Consider the following 17031-nt stretch of genomic DNA (forward strand, 5'->3'; position numbering starts at 1 on the left):
TACAACCCTCATCAGACTTGGAGGACTGAAGACTGTCGGTTGTAGGAAGCGCAAGCATCTTAGCAGCCTATGTTTCTAACTAACCAAGTGTGACCTCTTTATATCCTGACAGGACTCATCACTAAAACACCGGGTGATCTAGTACAATGTGCAATGAAAATAAGGTTGATTCAGATTCTGCCTCCATTTACTGACCAGAGAAGTCAGTGTAGGCGGTGTTCTTCAGCGGGTCTCCACACCCGAAGTCGATCAGTTTGATTTCCTTGGTGTCCGTCTGGATCAAGATGTTCTCGGGCTTCACGTCCCGGTGCACCACTCCTTGGTCTTCACAGTGCTGCAGCGCGCCCAGCAGCTGACTGGTAACATTGCGCGCCTCGTCCTCATCCAGGACGCCCCCCTGATCCTGGCGGTATGTGAACAGATCCTTGCAGGGGTTGGGGCGCTCCATTGCCATTACATAAGACGCAGGTCTATCGAACCAGTTGTACAGTTTCAAGATGTTGGGATGACCTGATAGTTTGTTAACCATTTCAAATAGTCCGACTTCCTTGGGCTTGGACAATTTCTTCCTAGGCTGTGGAGAGACGTCAAGCAGTTTTGGTGAGAGCCTTGCCAAATTAGCACATAACATGAAATGGTGAGTTTTTTTATTTCCAGTTTTTTGGAACGTTAGTCAATGTTAATGCTAAAACACATAGTTACGTACATTATTTTTATTCTGCATTGTCTCTGGTTACAGCCCCATAACTCATGGAAGAGGTACTTACGTGCATTTCCTCTTCATCTTTCAGAACATATTTAAGGGCCACCTGATGAAAACACATGTGAGATATATTTGATAGCAAACACAGCATGTTGTGTTAGGTGAATGCCTTAAAGTTGGGTAAAATCAGTTTTGTCATTTGATAATAATAAGCATAGATAAATCAATAGTCATGAGATATAATCGTAATCAGAGTTTGTGGTCATAGAAAAGGTTTTTTACGGGAAGTCCATCGGATATGCGGGTCCCTGCATAGACCGAGCCAAAGCCTCCACGCCCCAGCAATTTTCCTTTTTTATAGACCCTGTTGACGGATTCTAAAATAAAGCAGGTAGACACCAGTTATTCAGAGCATGGTATATAGGTCTAACTGTATTGCACATAAAACCACATGATAGGCAGCAGCATTCTCAAATATTCTCAAAGCCTTGACTTTGGGGAAAAAGGAGGTCTCTCTTTACATTCTTAAATATCAGTATTTGCAGATTCCTGCTTTATGAAAACAGGTCATTCAAAATGTGCCAATTAGATTAAAACTGTTATTAAATGCATGTTAGTCCATAAAGTCCAAAGTCCACAATTTTAATGGATAATATAATAATGCATTCATGATTTGTTTAATAAGTACAAATCAATGAGGTTGTATCAGATGATGCCTATTAGAAAGCAATCTTGCTGATCTGCTCAGTGTTACTATCCTAACCTTTCTGTGGGCTCTTCTTAGATCTGGGGGTTTTGTCTCCGTAGGCCTGGACAGTATCTTGACCGCGCTTTCTCTTGTTGAGTGGTTCCTCTGCAGTGGGAGAAGTTGGCTCCTGCTCTGGCTTTGTTTCCTCAACTCTCCTCTCTGGTTAAAAAGGACGTGCAAGCATAAGAATACAGTCTGAATGTACCTTCAGTTCAGAATGTACATGTTAGTTTCACAGAGAGGAGAGCACCACTGTTCACTGTTCAAAAGGGGGAGGCTAGGACACAGCAATAGAAGAGCACTGCCTACACATCCTGAAAACATTTGAAAACATTGCATGATATGGAATGTTTTTAATAGGCATAAAATCATCAGTTCATGTTTAAATATGGATTGGTATGGATTTTTTGTTTGTGTGGTTGATGATTTGATTGCAATATGATTTGTTCAGGAATAAAATGTTGTTTTTTGTTTTTATTGCGAGGTACATTTGTTTTTATTATGGCTATTGTTTTAAAGACCAAAATAAATAGATAAGTAAAAAAACATGCAGTTTAATTGAGCAGCACAGAATAAAATCAGTGTTGAAATTAAAAAAGCAGTAGCAGTGGACTGTTATTTATTTATAAGGTTTTTTTCCCCCCAATCAAACTTCCAAGAAACAGCTGTTCCCAACATTATGCTGGATGTTGCATCAATATTGAAGGAATCTGCAGAAAATGCCAATTTTTGCAAAATCTTGACTCAGCATCAATGTGAACTACACAATTTCCTAAGAACAGCAAATTAAGTGAGGCAAAACTAATTTCTGAACATTTTCTACAGTCATTATCTGCAGAAAATATTCAGAATATGCAGAACAATATAACAGTATAATTTCTCTAATGAAAGTGGCAATCACCATAAAATGATTAAGGCACCTGTCTGCGATCCGGTCCATACACACCATGTGCACTTTCTGAAAACTTGCTGCTTCAGAAGATTTGTGTTAGTGTGAGGAGAATTAATGTTTCAAAGGATATCTTTCATGTTATTACGTTAAACTGAGGAAAAATAATTTTCCTGACTGTTTGGGAAAGAAACTAGACTACAGCTGTGTTGTTTGTTTTGTTGTCATGCTAACCTCGAAGATTGTAGGGATCACGTCTTGAGAAGTCCAAGTTATCACCATCGTTCTTCTGCTCAGGACGGCAATCGTCTGAGGCTGGACGGAAGAAAAAACACAGTCTGAATCTGTTAGCGTCCTCTTGTTCAGTTTTCTAGATTCATTGTAGGCCTATTTTTTCTCCTCAAAGCAAAGTTTTATCTCAGGCTAGAAATATAATTAATTACACAAGTGATGTAATTGCATGTGATCAATAAAATACAATGTATTGCAATTCGTATCAGAGCTGATGAATATCTATGTATGTGCTAACTAATTGCAGTTTACGCTTTAGAAGGCTAAAAGCTTACAATGTGAATTCTATATGGTGTAGGCCTAATAAAGCTTGAATTCTTCAATTCTATATTGCTAAGGAAGCCTAGGTCTTACATGCTAATTTCCTTTTTGGCATTGTTCCGTTCAATGAAAATACCCAACAAATGAAATTGTGTTATGCTTCTTTGGGATATTTTGTTTTGGAATAATTTCTTATATAGATTATTTCTTCAGTCTAGAATGCTTGTTCTGTGACGTGACAAAACATGTACAAATCAGCATGACGTCATAACACTTGCTTCTAGGTGGATAACGGCTCTGGCTCTGCTGCCTACTGATGTTCAGGAAAATGAATAGCAGGCAGTGTTTTCCGTGTCATTTAACCAAGTCAATGTTGGAATATAAAAATAATTGTGAAAACTGAACGAAATTGTTTCATTTATATGATTTATACGTCTAACTGGCTGAAGTAACGTTGACGTTAGCTGTCAGCGCCCCCTAACGTTGTAGCTAACGTTAGCTAGCCAACGTCGTTAACATGAATAACCAGTGCAAACTAGCTAGCAAGCGTTATTGGAAACCCTACAATAACGTTACCACTAAAACTAACAACAGGCAAGGTCGGATTTAACGTATCATCCAGTGTTTACCGCCTGGTGTTTATTAGCTAATGTTAGCTGCCAACAACATGAGCAAGTTCCGGTTGTCCCCCCCCCACCGCCCCCGCCCCCGCCCCCGCCCCCGATGTTCCTTACACTTTGAAACTTATGTCAGCGTCTCTGTGCCAGCTGTCATTGACTGTGCCAAGCACCTGTCAAATCTGAGACCGCCCTGTAAACGGACTGTAGGATCTGAGTTATCCTCCCTTTTAAGAATCGTTAAAGGGAAGACAATTCAGCGCTCTAGGCAAAATAGGAATATGCCTCCCCCTACGTTAAACTTTTTAAGAGGAAAAAAAGGCAATTTATCACATATTGACCACTATTTTTGACTTAAGACAGGTGTAATGAATCAATACCGTTGACTCACCATTTAAAAGAGCACCTTTCTTGCTTTGGCTGCTGCGAACTCTTCAATTATCTTGGAGTAATCCAATTTGCGACAGATTTGGTGCTCAATTGAAATTTCGGCCAATCAATTCAAACGATCTTGTAACATGTCGATTGCAGATAGTACGTTTGAGATGGGAAAGTTAACAATAAGCGCAGATCAAAGCTAAGATGTGGGTAACGTTACTCCAAAATATTTCCCCGATAGATGTACCTAAGCATCTCAATTCCATACCAAAGCTCTGGCACTGTTTTTATTTCTAAACTCAGATCTGTATCAGTGTCCCAAATTTCCTTTGCAAGATGCGGTTTACATCCTTGGTGCTGCAGAGAAAAAAAATTGACTAAAGCTGCATCAACCTGGGGGAGAAAAACGTGTCGCTTGTAGTTCTCTTTTGGTAGTATTGCTGGGCCATCATCTGACAAACATTGTCCTTTTTCACTGGCAAACACTACGGATTATTCGTTGATTTGGTGCTATCTTCGGCTGCTGGCACCGCGGGCTCCTGTGATTGCGGTTGCAGAATACTCTCCTCGTCGTCGGCTTCGTCTTTCCATCAGTGTGCTCTTTATCCGAAGCTAGGCTAGTCACTGCTGTACTAGAACTAGCTAGCCTATGGTTAGCTTCTTGAGCACTATCGGAAACTTTCTGGAATGTATTTTTTAATTTTGGGCAGCTTCCCAAGTTTTCCACTTTGCTTGTGCAGGCTTTCTATATTCAGCACCACTAGGGCTTTAAACATATCATTTTGATGGCCCTTACCACTGTTCAGAGTAGGAAAATGTTCATTAAATTCCCATCGATTATTCAATGATGTGATCTAAATTTTTCCAAAGGTCGTCATGGTGCGGCGCCCCTTGCGCCACCCGGTAGTTAACTGTTTCTGGTTTCTACTCAGCTCTGGTTCAGTCGATTTTGAAGTAGGCTAACGTTACCTCGTTCCGCCACTGAGTGGCCACCCGGAAGTATCTTCGCGACCTTTGTTTACAAACGTTCAGATTTTTGGAATCTAAAAAAAAGTGAGGGGGCATTCCATTTCTGCAGCCCTAATCTTTGGAACAGAGCTGTCACAGCCTGCATGTCTTTCTCGGTCAGGAATGCTGTCTGTTCTGGCCCCGCGGTGGTGGAATGACCTTCCTGTGGGTGTCAGAACAGCAGAGTCTTTGACCACTTTCAAGCGCGGACTGAAAACTCACCTCTTCAGGCTGCACCTTTCCCTCCCTTCCTCACCACTGTAATTAGTCATGTGTAAGCTATATGTTACAATTGCACTTATGTCTAATTATTTTAGTATTCAGGGTATTCTAGCTGCTAAACATGGTATGTTAGTTGGAAAGTTGATGTACTATTCAAGGGTCAAGTTTTATCTATGTGATCACTCTAGGACTTGGATCTGTACTTTCCCCTAGGGTCTTCAACGCACTTGTCCCTGGTTCTGATTTGCACTTCATTGGATGTCACTCTGGATGAGAGCGTCTGCTAAATGACTGTAATGTAATGTAATGACTGTGGTGTTCTACATCTGTAGTACTTTTTCAAGATTTACCTTTTTAGCATTGCTTTCCATATTGTTTTGAAATAATTGTACTCTTCTTAAATTATTTTATTAATTTGACCTGATTTTTATCTTCTTTATTTGTATTTTTGTGTTCAGCACATTGTGTTGCAGATTTGTATGAAATGTGCTCTGTAAATAAAGCCTGGTTGATTGTTTGATGTATTTGGCATAATTCTGACAGTATGACTGGTATGAATGCAGCCATTACTGTATTTTTGAAAGAGATATGATTCCAGCAGTTTACAACACAGTGTTGCAAAGCTACTTGACATAGCTAGTCATAGCAAAATAGTTAATTGCTTGGTGAGTGAGCTTCCGTCATTGTTTCTGATGGTGAACACGGGAGCGAATCAAGGAAATAAATCCTGCATTGTCTCCCTTTAAGTTCATTTTTGGAGTCGGAACTGCCCCTTTAATAAACTGCAATACACCCGGTAACCACTGGAGTTTGTGAGTTTCTGGGGAAATCCTCCCCGGGTTCGTATTGGTCATCTTTTCATGCAACGCCCCCTTTGTATTTGCGACAGTAGCCGTATTACGTTTGCACTACTGCATCAGCAGGGGAACCTTGTGCTTGAGATAAGCATGCCAAAATCCAGTGCGTTTCAGAATTTTTTTAGTTTTATATAATTTGAATTGCCTTCTGTGTCTGTAAATTGTTCTGTTGTGCTTATTGTTACAGGACAGAACACAGCAAAACGGATACGATTTCGTGGGAAAAGCAAGGTAAGCATGGTCAAAAGCGAGCTACCTGTCCAGTTATGTGGTAGTTATCGTTAGCGACGCGTAATGTATTTAGATTTAATATTAAAATCATGTCCTGTGAACCACGTAGACGCATGTTCAAGCTATCTAGAAAATTACCCGAAACATACCCTTAAAATACATCAGTTTTCTTGGTCCTGGAACTAGATTAAGTTGTCTTGTATGTCAGCGGTCTTATGCGTTCACTTAAATGCTAGTCAAGTTATTTTCATAGCCACTGTCATGTGTATGGTGATCTCGAATAATACTCTGTAAAAATACACATTTATCACTGCTGTCCAGTTTCCATGGATTTCTTTTCTGTATGGAAAGGGATAGGGTGTTATTTGCAGCTTTACCTGATTGTGGGCAAATTGATATACTTGGGTTCTTTCTGTTGGGACTTTCTGAACTCATTGAGGTGATGTTATCATTTTGTTTGTTTACCTTTGGTATCTGGTAACAGTGGATTATTCAAATAATCATCTTTGAGAGTACTTCACATTTTATATTTAAAATGTCGACATGCATTTACCATCTGTAATACATGTAGGTCTATGTAGTGTATGTGTGTCACATTTGAACAAACTAGCACAATCTGCATTTAGGAGACTAAACTGTAGTAATGTATGCTGTTTCATATTTTGTTGCCAATTCCAGGTTAAAGATGGGAGGACACAAAAAGAGTCACAAGAAGGAAGGAAGAACACAGGACATGCCAGTCTCTTTAAGGAGGCTGGCCAGAGAGAGGCAGAACTACGGAAGCAAAGGGTGAGACACATCTTGTTTTACCCACTGGCTGTGTCTACAAAGGCCTTAAGATGTCTAGACTTTGTATCAGCCTTTTAATGTAAATGGTATGTTCTGCTAGCAGTAGCTGTGCTATTTTGTTTGTTGTTAAAATACAGTAGGATTGTTTGTATGAGCAGAACATTGACACTACTATGGTGTTGATAATGATGGCTCATGTCGTCTGACTTGCCTGTTTTATTTAAATTTATGTAATGTTTTGAGCACCTTGTTGAATGCATGGCATGTTTTTTGTTGAGTCTGTAATGTTATTGCATGTAGTGCTAAAATGTATCTAATATATTTTCTGAGTTGAATATGCCTTTTTTCTGCATTATTGTAAACGCTGGTATTGTGTATTATTGTTCTATCAGCTTGAAAACCTCCAGGAGAAACAGAAGGCGTCACGTGAAAGAGAGCTTTGGAGGAGGCGGAGTTTAGAGACATTTCAGAAAGATGTCCTGCAGCGACAGAGCGAATTCGAGAAGAAGGTAATTGGCCAGCTAGGTGCTAAAAGCTGTGTTTAAAATGCTATTTTACTATATGAGTCCAATCTAACGTAAACCTAGATGTGCTTGAAACTGACTGGGAGCTTACATCTAGTTCCTGGTTGGCATACGACTATGTTAATATTCTCCTGTTTCACTAGACATGATTGCATTGCTCTTCTGCTGCATTTCAGAGTTTTGGGTTTTTATTGCAGGAAAATGAGATGCAGAATTTGGAAAAACATGTCAATTTTGAAAATGAAAACTCAAGGAAGGCGTACTACAGGGAATTTAAGAAGGTATGGGGACTATAATATAAGTGAATATGTGTCTGTGCTGTGACTGGGTGAAGAGTTTTGCACATATACTGTGTATCGGCATGTCTTTCAGAAATGTTGTTGGCAATCTAGGTTAAAGTAATGAAAATGCCAAGCTTGCACAGGAAAATAGTATATAATTCTGCCTGTGATATCGGAAGTAAACGGCAAACCTTTGCTGTGCCCTAACAATGTATTTAATTTAAATTTAATTTAAAGTGAGGTCATTTTCAGAACCTTTGAAATGGATGTGTGAATGCATCACCAGTAATGTGCAGTTGGACAGTGTTATGGTTAGTAACGCCAGCATTTTTGTCCAGGTGATTGAAAGGGCAGACGTTATTCTGGAGGTTCTGGATGCACGTGACCCTCTGGGCTGCCGATGTCCACAGGTGGAGCAGGCAGTGGTTCAGAGTGGCACCAACAAAAAAATAGTTCTGGTGCTAAACAAGATTGGTGAGTAATATACAAATCTGGATAGGGACATCTGGGGTACCATTAATTATTTTCTTTCTTTGATAATTGGTTTTTAATAGGGGTATACATTTCTCTAATAACCAGAATGATTACTTATTTACTTTATTTATTGATTGACTGATTGATTTGTTTATTGATGTTTTCAACTCCCTCGGCTGTACCAAGATCTGGTTTCAAAGGAGATTGTAGAAAAGTGGATAAAGTACCTTCGGAACGAGTTCCCTACTGTGGCCTTCAAAGCCTCCACTCAGCAACAGAACAGAAACCTGGTGAGCATGAACGAGCATGCCCTGAACCCAAAATGACCAATTATGACTATGTAGCAACCTCATAATTATCTTATGTCCTATGTGTGCGACATCATCAGTCAGAACTGTTGTAAGAGGGCGATATCAAAGAGAGCGTGGGTCCAGTTCGGTTAGTCCGGGTTCCTATTCAGTTTGATGACATCACAGACCCCTCCCCCTTGCAGAAGCGCAGCAGTGTGCCCATAACACAGGCCTCCTCTGAGCTCTTGGGCAGCAGTGCGTGTGTGGGGGCCGACCTCCTGATGAAACTCCTGGGGAATTACTGCCGCAACCTCGACATCAAGACCACCATCACCGTGGGTGTGGTGGGTGAGTACAGCCTCGCTGGGTTTCCATATCAACACCTAGAGAGTACTGTTCACACAGTTCTCACAATTTCACACAGTTTTCACAATTTTCTGTATTACTAGTTTTTCATTTGAATACCATCAGAGTACTCTATTGCAGTCTTTCTCCATATTATTTTTAGTGTCTTCTGAAAGTGTGAACCATCTCTAATCCATATAGATTTTTTACATCCCATATTGTTCTTGTGTGTGTGCAAGTTGATTGAATTTTAAGGAATTTAAATAAATGGAAATCAAGGCAATGAATAAAAAAACTCTTCTTTTTGATAAAACCATTTTGGTGAGGCTGTCTTATTAACCGCCTCACAGCAAGGAGGTCCTGGGTTCGAATCCCCGTCGGCCGGGGCCTCTCTGTGCGGAGTTTGCATGTTCTCCCCGTGTCTGCGTGGGTTTCCTCCGGGTACTCCGGTTTCCTCCCACAGTCCAAAGACATGCACGTTAGGCTGATTGGAGAGTCTAAATTGCCCGTAGGTATGAGTGTGTGAGTGAATGGTGTGTGTGCCCTGCGATGGACTGGCGACCTGTCCAGGGTGTATTCCTGCCTTTCGCCCAATGTATGCTGGGATAGGCTCCAGCCCCCCTGCGACCCTGATCAGGATAAGCGGGTTCAGATAATGGATGGATGGATGGATGTCTTATTAACTCTGGCTGTGTTTCCCTCAGGCTTCCCCAATGTGGGAAAGAGCAGTCTGATCAACAGTCTGAAGCGTGCTCGCGCTTGCAGTGTGGGAGCCACACCAGGTGTTACCAGGTAAGCCGTGAAATTTACCAGCACTGCAAGAATACAAAAACAAGTCAGTCTTAAAGGTAGAATAGGTGATTGTACCTTTAATAAGTATCTTAGTCTTGTATTTTCAGACTTAAATCTTATTTCTAAGACATTTGTTTTACTAAATTAGACTTTTTTGCAGTGTGCTGCATCTTTAGCTTTACATGAGAGTGATTGACATTTGTATAAGGCAATATGATGAGTTAGTCATGGAGCAGGGCTAATCAGGAAGTGGTTTTGAAACCTGTGTAATGTTCTTGCAGGCACCTTCAGGAGGTACACCTGGACAAGCACATCAAGCTTCTGGACTGCCCAGGTATCGTCATGGCGACCTCCACGTCAGACGCAGGGATGATCCTGCGGAACTGCATGAAGATCGAACAGCTGGTGGACCCCATGGAGCCAGTGGCAGCCATCCTCAGACGCTGCAACAGGAATGAGGTACTTAGTGGATGCTCTTGGTGTGACCCTCAGTGACACTGTATAGGGGTTACTGTGGAGTAGGGGTGTAACGATTCACTATGTTATGTATGGTTTTTGGGTCCCAGTTTGAATCCATCCTCTGCTTTACTGCTACAAAACAAAATTCAATTAGTGTTGTAACTAACCAAAAATGGGTGCACACATACACTATGCCGGTTTTTAAATTCTTAATGCAGTTGTTTTTTCAGGAGGGGAAAAGGGCATTTTAAATGATTGCATTAGAATTTTGTCTGATGTCCAAGTATACTCCTAAATTATGAAATTATAAATTATACATTTTAGCGTTATCATTTTGGTCAATCGTCCTCACTGTCTGTTAGATCATGCAGCACTATGGTGTCCCAGAATTCCACACTCCCCTGGAGTTCCTGGCCTTGCTGGCGCGGCAGCAGGGCAAGCTGAAGAAGGGAGGCCTTCCTGACCACGACAAAGCTGCGAAGAGTGTCTTACAGGACTGGACCGGGTGAGTGCGGTGCGGGGCGTCGTTGCACGCCTTCTGTTCTCCATCTTGCATTCTTCTCTCCCTGGATTTATGTTTCATTGCTTCCCTCCTCTTTCATATTCTTTACAGTTTCTCCACATTCTTTATACAGCCTTTCCAGTCTTTCCACAATATATCCTCCCTAGAGAAGTAGATCTGCCTGTGTCAGCTGGCCTCATTGGCCAGGCTGTGCTGATGTGCTTACTAAGTCTGTTACCCCCGTCTCCAGGGGCAGGATCAGTTACTTCACACACCCCCCCGAGACGCACACACTGCCCACTCACGTCAGTGCAGAGATCGTGGCTGAGATGGGCAAGGCCTTTGACTTGGATGAGCTGGAGAAGGGGAACCAAGAAGCCTTGGCTGGTATGTGACCTGCGAGAACGTGAGAGACAGACAGAGACAGACAGACAGACAGACACACACACACACACATATATACACACTCACACACACACACAGGCATACACTGACGCAGTAATGTGCACAGTGATACAATCCATGCTCAGTGATGTATGCCAGTGTTGTATGCGCTGTGTCACATACGTATTGATACATACATCAGTAACCTGGGAAAAAGCATGTTAACCCCCAACATAATAACCTTTTCAGAAGAGGCATTGAAGTCTTGACTTCCATTTTAAAATTGTGGGTTAGAATGTAAAGGGCAACGCTGCCTTTTTTACTCAAACGAGTCTCAGTTTCACTTAACAGCAGATGTTTTCACATCTCTGTGTAGTGCAGTCATGTAAAATATAATACCTGATATGAAATGGAAAAGTACCCAGTACCTATTCCCTGAAGAGGCCTGTGGCTTTGCTCCTCTCTGTCCAGAGGTGAACTGCGCTGATGTGCCGATGGGGCTGTGCATGGCCAGCTCGGGCATGACTCAGGGAGGAGAGCTGGAGATGGAGGGCGAGGCTGTGACGCTGCTGCAGCCAGAGGACGCCGCAGAGTCCATGGACCAGGACCAGGACACCGAGGTGCACACAGGGCTACAGTCTCCCACTGCGCAGACGGGATGTTCCCCATAGGCACGCTGCCCTGACGTAGTGCAGCGTGTAGTGCCACTTCTCAAAGCGCCAGTTAGGACGTATATGGAACTTGCATTTTGGCATGTGCCTATGTGGGCTTCCTATAGGTGATTTTGCGGACTTAAAGATGTAATTTAGTTTACTTAACCAGTCTTGTTATTATTAGGGATGTCGCTTTATTTGTTTTTATATATACAGCATAGTGGAACGCTGCGTTCAGTTTGCAGGTAGTTTGAATTTGCGTGTCAACAAATAAAATAATCTTCTGTGAACCTTACATGAACGCCATACAATAAGCCATAAGTGAACCACAGTTACAGATTTAGTGCAGTTATTCTTTGATAACTATAATACTGTAGCATTCAATTCCCTGTGGTGTTTGCATTCTTGACCCCCTGAAATAAGATTGCTTGCTAGGACTAGCTTGTCGAGTTTTAGTTTAAAATGTAGAAAGCCTGAAAGGAAGTTTTTACACAGCCACAATCTTTTTCTTTTTTTTTCAATTGTCTGACCAATTTGTGCATTTATTTTAAACTGAGCTTACCATTTCAGCTTCAGAAAAAAAGAATCGGCTATCGGTTAATAGTTTTTTGTTGACGTTTACATCTCAGTTTCGGTTAACCGTTTAATTGTTTAGCTATCCGTTCACACCCCTAAACACTGTCTAAACCCAGTCGTCTAAACAAGGTGGTATAGCTTTGTACTTCATAATACTGTTTTATATGGTGTACTGTAGTGCACTTCTAAAACCCCTTCCGATGAGCACCTTTAGGACTAATATTTGAACTATTTGGTCAGGTTTAGTGGGACTAATTTTTCACCTGTCGCCTTCATTGTCAGTTTTAATTCTCCTTTTCTCCCTCTTTCATTTGCTCAAGTTTGGGCCGATGACAGTGGAGATTCGAGGAGTGCAGGCGAAGTCGGGGGGCCCCGCAGATGTGCCCGCTCGGGCCCCGGACCTGAGGGACATCCTCCATGTGGACCCCCTCCAGCAGGGACAGGCGCTCCTGGCTGCTGGCAAGAAGAGGAAGAAGCAGCAGAAAAGAGCGGGTAGGCCCCCTGACACGGCCAGACAACACTCACAGCTTTTCTGTCCTCTGTGCTCATGAGATTATTACCTCAGGAGGCAAGGGTGGTCATCTGGCAGTCGGAGGGTGGCCGGTTTGATCTCCCACTCTGGGTCTGTCGAAGTGTCCCTGAGCAAGACACCTAACCCCCAAATGCTCCTGACGAGCTGGTTAGTGCCTTACACGGCAGCCAGTCAGCGTTGGTGTATGAGTGTGTGAAGGGGTGAATGAGAGGCATCAATTGTACAGCGCTTTGGTCAAAAGCGCCATATAAATGCAGTCAATTTACCATTCCAAAAGATACAATCTATGAGTGAGATGCTTCTGTTCAACAAATTACATCTTTTGATTGATAACAAAACAGAATAAAGCTGCTCTTCTGTAGTGTAAATATTAAAAATGCCTTTACTGCAGTATATTCACAGAGGAGATTATTTGAAGAAATATTTTGAACATATATTTTTTGTTAATCAGTTGACTAGAGTGTCTTCAAAGAGGACCTTCTAGATCACTCCTGCGTTTTGGCACCTGACACCACCTTTTTCTTTTCACTTTCAAAAGTATCCTTTCAAAAGTAACTATCTTTTGCAGGCAGAAAATGCTTAACTAAGCTGTTCAAATGCACATTGGAGAACTCTTAAGGAATTGTTATTTTGCAATGGATATGGTCATTCTCAATAGAAAAATATTATATTTTCAGTTCACCTACAGAGTAACATTTATATCAGTGCTCATACTATACTAATTGTCCCTTCACCTTTGTCCCCACAGACAAAATTGCAACAAAGCTCTCGGACACACTGACATCTGCAATGAACTTTTCTCTGTTGGACAGCTGATGCACATCTCCACATCTGTAGCTTTGAGTAGCTCTCTGGGGCGATATTTTCATTAATAATCTATATTTAAAAAATAAACGTCTCAATTTATGAAGTCTGCACTTATTTAATATCAACCTAATGACTGAGAATGAGTCCAATCCACAGGTAATACAATACGTAATTTCGGACTTCTAACGGTCAATAGAGGAATAGCAGCAACAAACACCTTTAAACCACAACACTGTTTATCCCTCCCCCTTCTCTGTAAACACGCTGATGTTGAAATGCCATTGGCTGTGGCAATTAGAACCAATTTTTAACCAATGAGCTTGAATTATTGTACAGTTATGCAATGTTTAGGTACAGTGTCGGGCCGTCAACTGTATATTTTGAAACCTGAATTTAAGGACTATAAACGCAGGCAGAGGGTGAGTCAACATGTCAGTGAGCCTTTTTCAATGATAGGAAGGGATTTACAATGGTCTTGTAACAATGTTATAACACAAACATCTTGCCTATTGTACCTTTAAAATGGAACAAGGTGGGGAGATGCTTTTAGAGACCAAGCACCCTGACCTCAAGCAACAAGCACCTGTAGTTTTTCCATTACAGAGCAGAGAACAGCATTTCAACAATGTTGAAAGAGTCATTTGAAGCAACTCAATAGTCCCCCAATAGTTATCATTAGCTCGACCAATCATCTGTTAGCAAATATAATGAAAGTGATATGGATCCTTATACCAATAACTACTTATTGATATCATAACTGTATCATCAGACCCTGTACGGCAACCAGGCCTCTTGACTCTACTACCCCTGTGTGCCTGCACTTCCAGGACATGTCTCCTGTCTGTTCTGGCCCCTCAGTGGTGGAGTGAGATGAAGGACAGCTGCTAACACCAAATCTTCAGGCCACAGCATGACTCCTCTGACTCTCTTTAGCAATAATTATTTCCTTGTTGGAATTTCTTTTGGGATAATGTTATAATCATATCTTGGAGGTATACTAATTGTATATAACCTCATGTATAAAATGTTACTTAGCATTAAAATAATATCTTCAGTATCCTTATAATACACTAGAATATCAAAGAATATAAATGCTACCAAGGTTTACAGCACATAGCAATAGTACTTCCAATATTATTTATATACAAATATGTATTTAAATCCTAGGGGATATAAAATGCAGAAATTACCACACTTAACAGTGGGTGCGATTATGCACAATGTTGAAAATGCACCATACATAATCCATGCTCAAATGTTAATCTCGCACAAATGTCATCTTTAATAAAAGCAAGCTCCCTCACCCAATTCAAAACATGTTCTTCTATGCTGTAGCTAAAATGGAAAATGATGTACAAAAATCGTGTAAGCAGTTTATTTTGTTTTAAAGAAAAAAACAACTTAATGGCACTGAATGGCATACAAAGCAGTTTCTTTCACCTTTCAGGATTTCGATACTATTCTGTGGTAAAGGTTTTGAAATAAAATTACAGAAACAGGAATCAAAAAGTATGCCTTTTTTAATCACCCATGGAATGTTCAACATCAATTATGGTTCAATATTCTAACACACAAACAAAATATTTCCATTACACCAGTAAAGTTCAATATTTTTTGCGTGGAGCAACTGTGGTATTTGCTACACCATTTATTTAGGACCAGTTTACCTCCAGCTTCTTTTCTCCTTATCTCAAGCATATTGTCACTTCTTCCAAGAAATCCACCACTCTTCATGAGCAGGGCTACATGGTGCAATATACATCCCAACTTGCACCGTGTAATAACCATAAAGTAATGCAACCCATCCTATAACTCTCCACTGTTTCTTTATAAAATGTGCTAAAAACTGCTAAACAGTCCTGAACAAGAACACTCAAACACCATGTGGTGAAACGTTTCCTGTAGATTTTCTGAATGTATGAAAAATAATTTCTATATAAGGTTATATCTCTTCACAAGAATAATTTGTAGTATCTGCATTTTTATGCTCCGTTCTTAAGTGTATCCTAATGCTTCAGAAAGCGCATGCAGGCTAGTTTCTGATTTGCATGACTCTCTGCAGACAAAATTAACAAAAAGGAACCTCAATTCTCTGATTAAGCAGAAGACATACCAGTGAGCCAACAGTCTAAAAAGAGTTGGTTGCTAATGCTATTGTAACTTGCGATCACGCCGTTTCAAATCATGCGCTGGAAAAAGCCAAACGCCAATTCTACCCAACATAGGAGATGGGTAAAACTGTTTTTTCAACAGCCATGTAAATTCTGTTCTGTATATTTGGATAACCAAATGTAAGTACTAATATTTGGATAACTTGATCTTCAGTCAGGTGAACTTTAAATAATGACTAAATTAGACTGCTTTCTATTTCTTATTGATCAAATTGTACACTTTTATAGCAACTCTACCTGAAAATGGTTTTCAGGTAGGGTGACTATAATAGGCATGTAGCAGACTAAAAAAATACCTACAAGACATAAAACCCAGTCAATGAAAATACAAGGCCCAACTGGTGTTCAATACTTTCAGTCCAACCCATGAACTGCCTTCAAAAATAAAATATTTAATCAGCCACTTAATGGTACCATCTAATGGTTAATCAAGGATTCCGTTGTTATTCTGGGAATTCAAAACAGCCAGTCAGTCCAGGTGCTACAGACCATGGCTGCTGTCGCCTCTTGTGTTTGGGCGAGATTACTTGCTTGTGTCATTTATGGATGCGCAACAAAGGATGAAAAGGTGAAGGCATTCAAAACCAGTCAAAATGGTCCAAAACAAAATGGAGATGTTCCTAAAATAAATAAGATGGACATACAATAATAACCTAAAATACACAAATAGCAGGGAACAGGAATCCATTATCCTCCAAGTCTGTGGAGTACTGGGCATGCCCAGTAGCGTGCCAATCAGATTCACATGGGCAGGAGCCATTGTCTGTTATGGGCTTACCAAGCCGAATCTGAAGAGCACAAGTGGACTGATGGAACACAGACATTGAGCCAACTCGGCAATACTAACACTATAATAGTATTTCACACTGAATACAGCATTCATTTAAAATGTGAAGGAAAGCACATCGGAGCCAGGACAAATGGCACTGTTTAGAGGCTGTCTTCTGATGAAGTGCTTTGGCCTACAGGACAGCGCTCAGGGATCGATGCCAAGCCATGAATCTAAAGCCAGGGAGGCAGTCAGCACCATGAAGTGAGTGAACGTATGTACATTTCATTTTTACATTTGAAGCTTTAACGTTTTCAAAATGTTTAGGGAAGCGACGCTTACTGTAGCTGCTGATTGGAGAAACACAAACCTCAGAACGAGTCTTGTCCATAAAGACGACGGTCGGGGCTCACCCCTCAGCTGGAATGACGAAAGATCGCCGAATTCCCAAGGTCAGTGTGCCAGACACCCCACCCCA

At 41.0% G+C, this 17031-nt stretch overlaps 2 protein-coding genes across 2 annotated transcripts; one reads left to right on the top strand and one right to left on the bottom strand.

The window, feature by feature from the left end:
* Positions 1-187: 187 nt before the first annotated feature.
* Positions 188-1619, bottom strand: LOC133109424 (serine/threonine-protein kinase pim-3-like). Its single transcript, XM_061218747.1, has 4 exons — positions 1467-1619; positions 986-1080; positions 768-809; positions 188-574 (listed from the first exon to the last, which is right to left on the bottom strand). The coding sequence occupies exons 3-4, from the start codon at positions 771-773 to the stop codon at positions 188-190; spliced, it is 393 nt and encodes a 130-aa protein (XP_061074731.1). The 5' UTR covers positions 774-809; positions 986-1080; positions 1467-1619.
* A 4353-nt stretch (positions 1620-5972) lies between these two features.
* On the top strand, positions 5973-13712 carry gnl3l (G protein nucleolar 3 like). Its single transcript, XM_061220258.1, has 15 exons — positions 5973-6077; positions 6162-6205; positions 6884-6994; positions 7387-7503; positions 7716-7799; positions 8138-8273; positions 8460-8563; positions 8767-8911; positions 9613-9700; positions 9982-10159; positions 10522-10664; positions 10912-11048; positions 11517-11665; positions 12595-12766; positions 13555-13712. The coding sequence occupies exons 1-15, from the start codon at positions 5978-5980 to the stop codon at positions 13620-13622; spliced, it is 1776 nt and encodes a 591-aa protein (XP_061076242.1). The 5' UTR covers positions 5973-5977; the 3' UTR covers positions 13623-13712.
* Positions 13713-17031: the final 3319 nt, after the last annotated feature.

This window comes from Conger conger, chromosome 14 (genome assembly GCF_963514075.1).
Source record: "Conger conger chromosome 14, fConCon1.1, whole genome shotgun sequence".
In the NCBI taxonomy this organism is placed as follows: Eukaryota; Metazoa; Chordata; class Actinopteri; order Anguilliformes; family Congridae; genus Conger; species Conger conger.

Excerpts from the sequence above, each read along its gene's own strand:
- gnl3l (XM_061220258.1), top strand. The coding sequence starts at position 5,978 with ATGCAACGCCCCCTTTGTATTTGCGACAGTAGCCGTATTACGTTTGCA. Across the intron at positions 7,800-8,137 it reads ACTACAGGGAATTTAAGAAG|GTGATTGAAAGGGCAGACGT; the intron begins GTATGGGGACTA and ends ATTTTTGTCCAG. Across the intron at positions 11,666-12,594 it reads ACCAGGACCAGGACACCGAG|TTTGGGCCGATGACAGTGGA; the intron begins GTGCACACAGGG and ends CATTTGCTCAAG.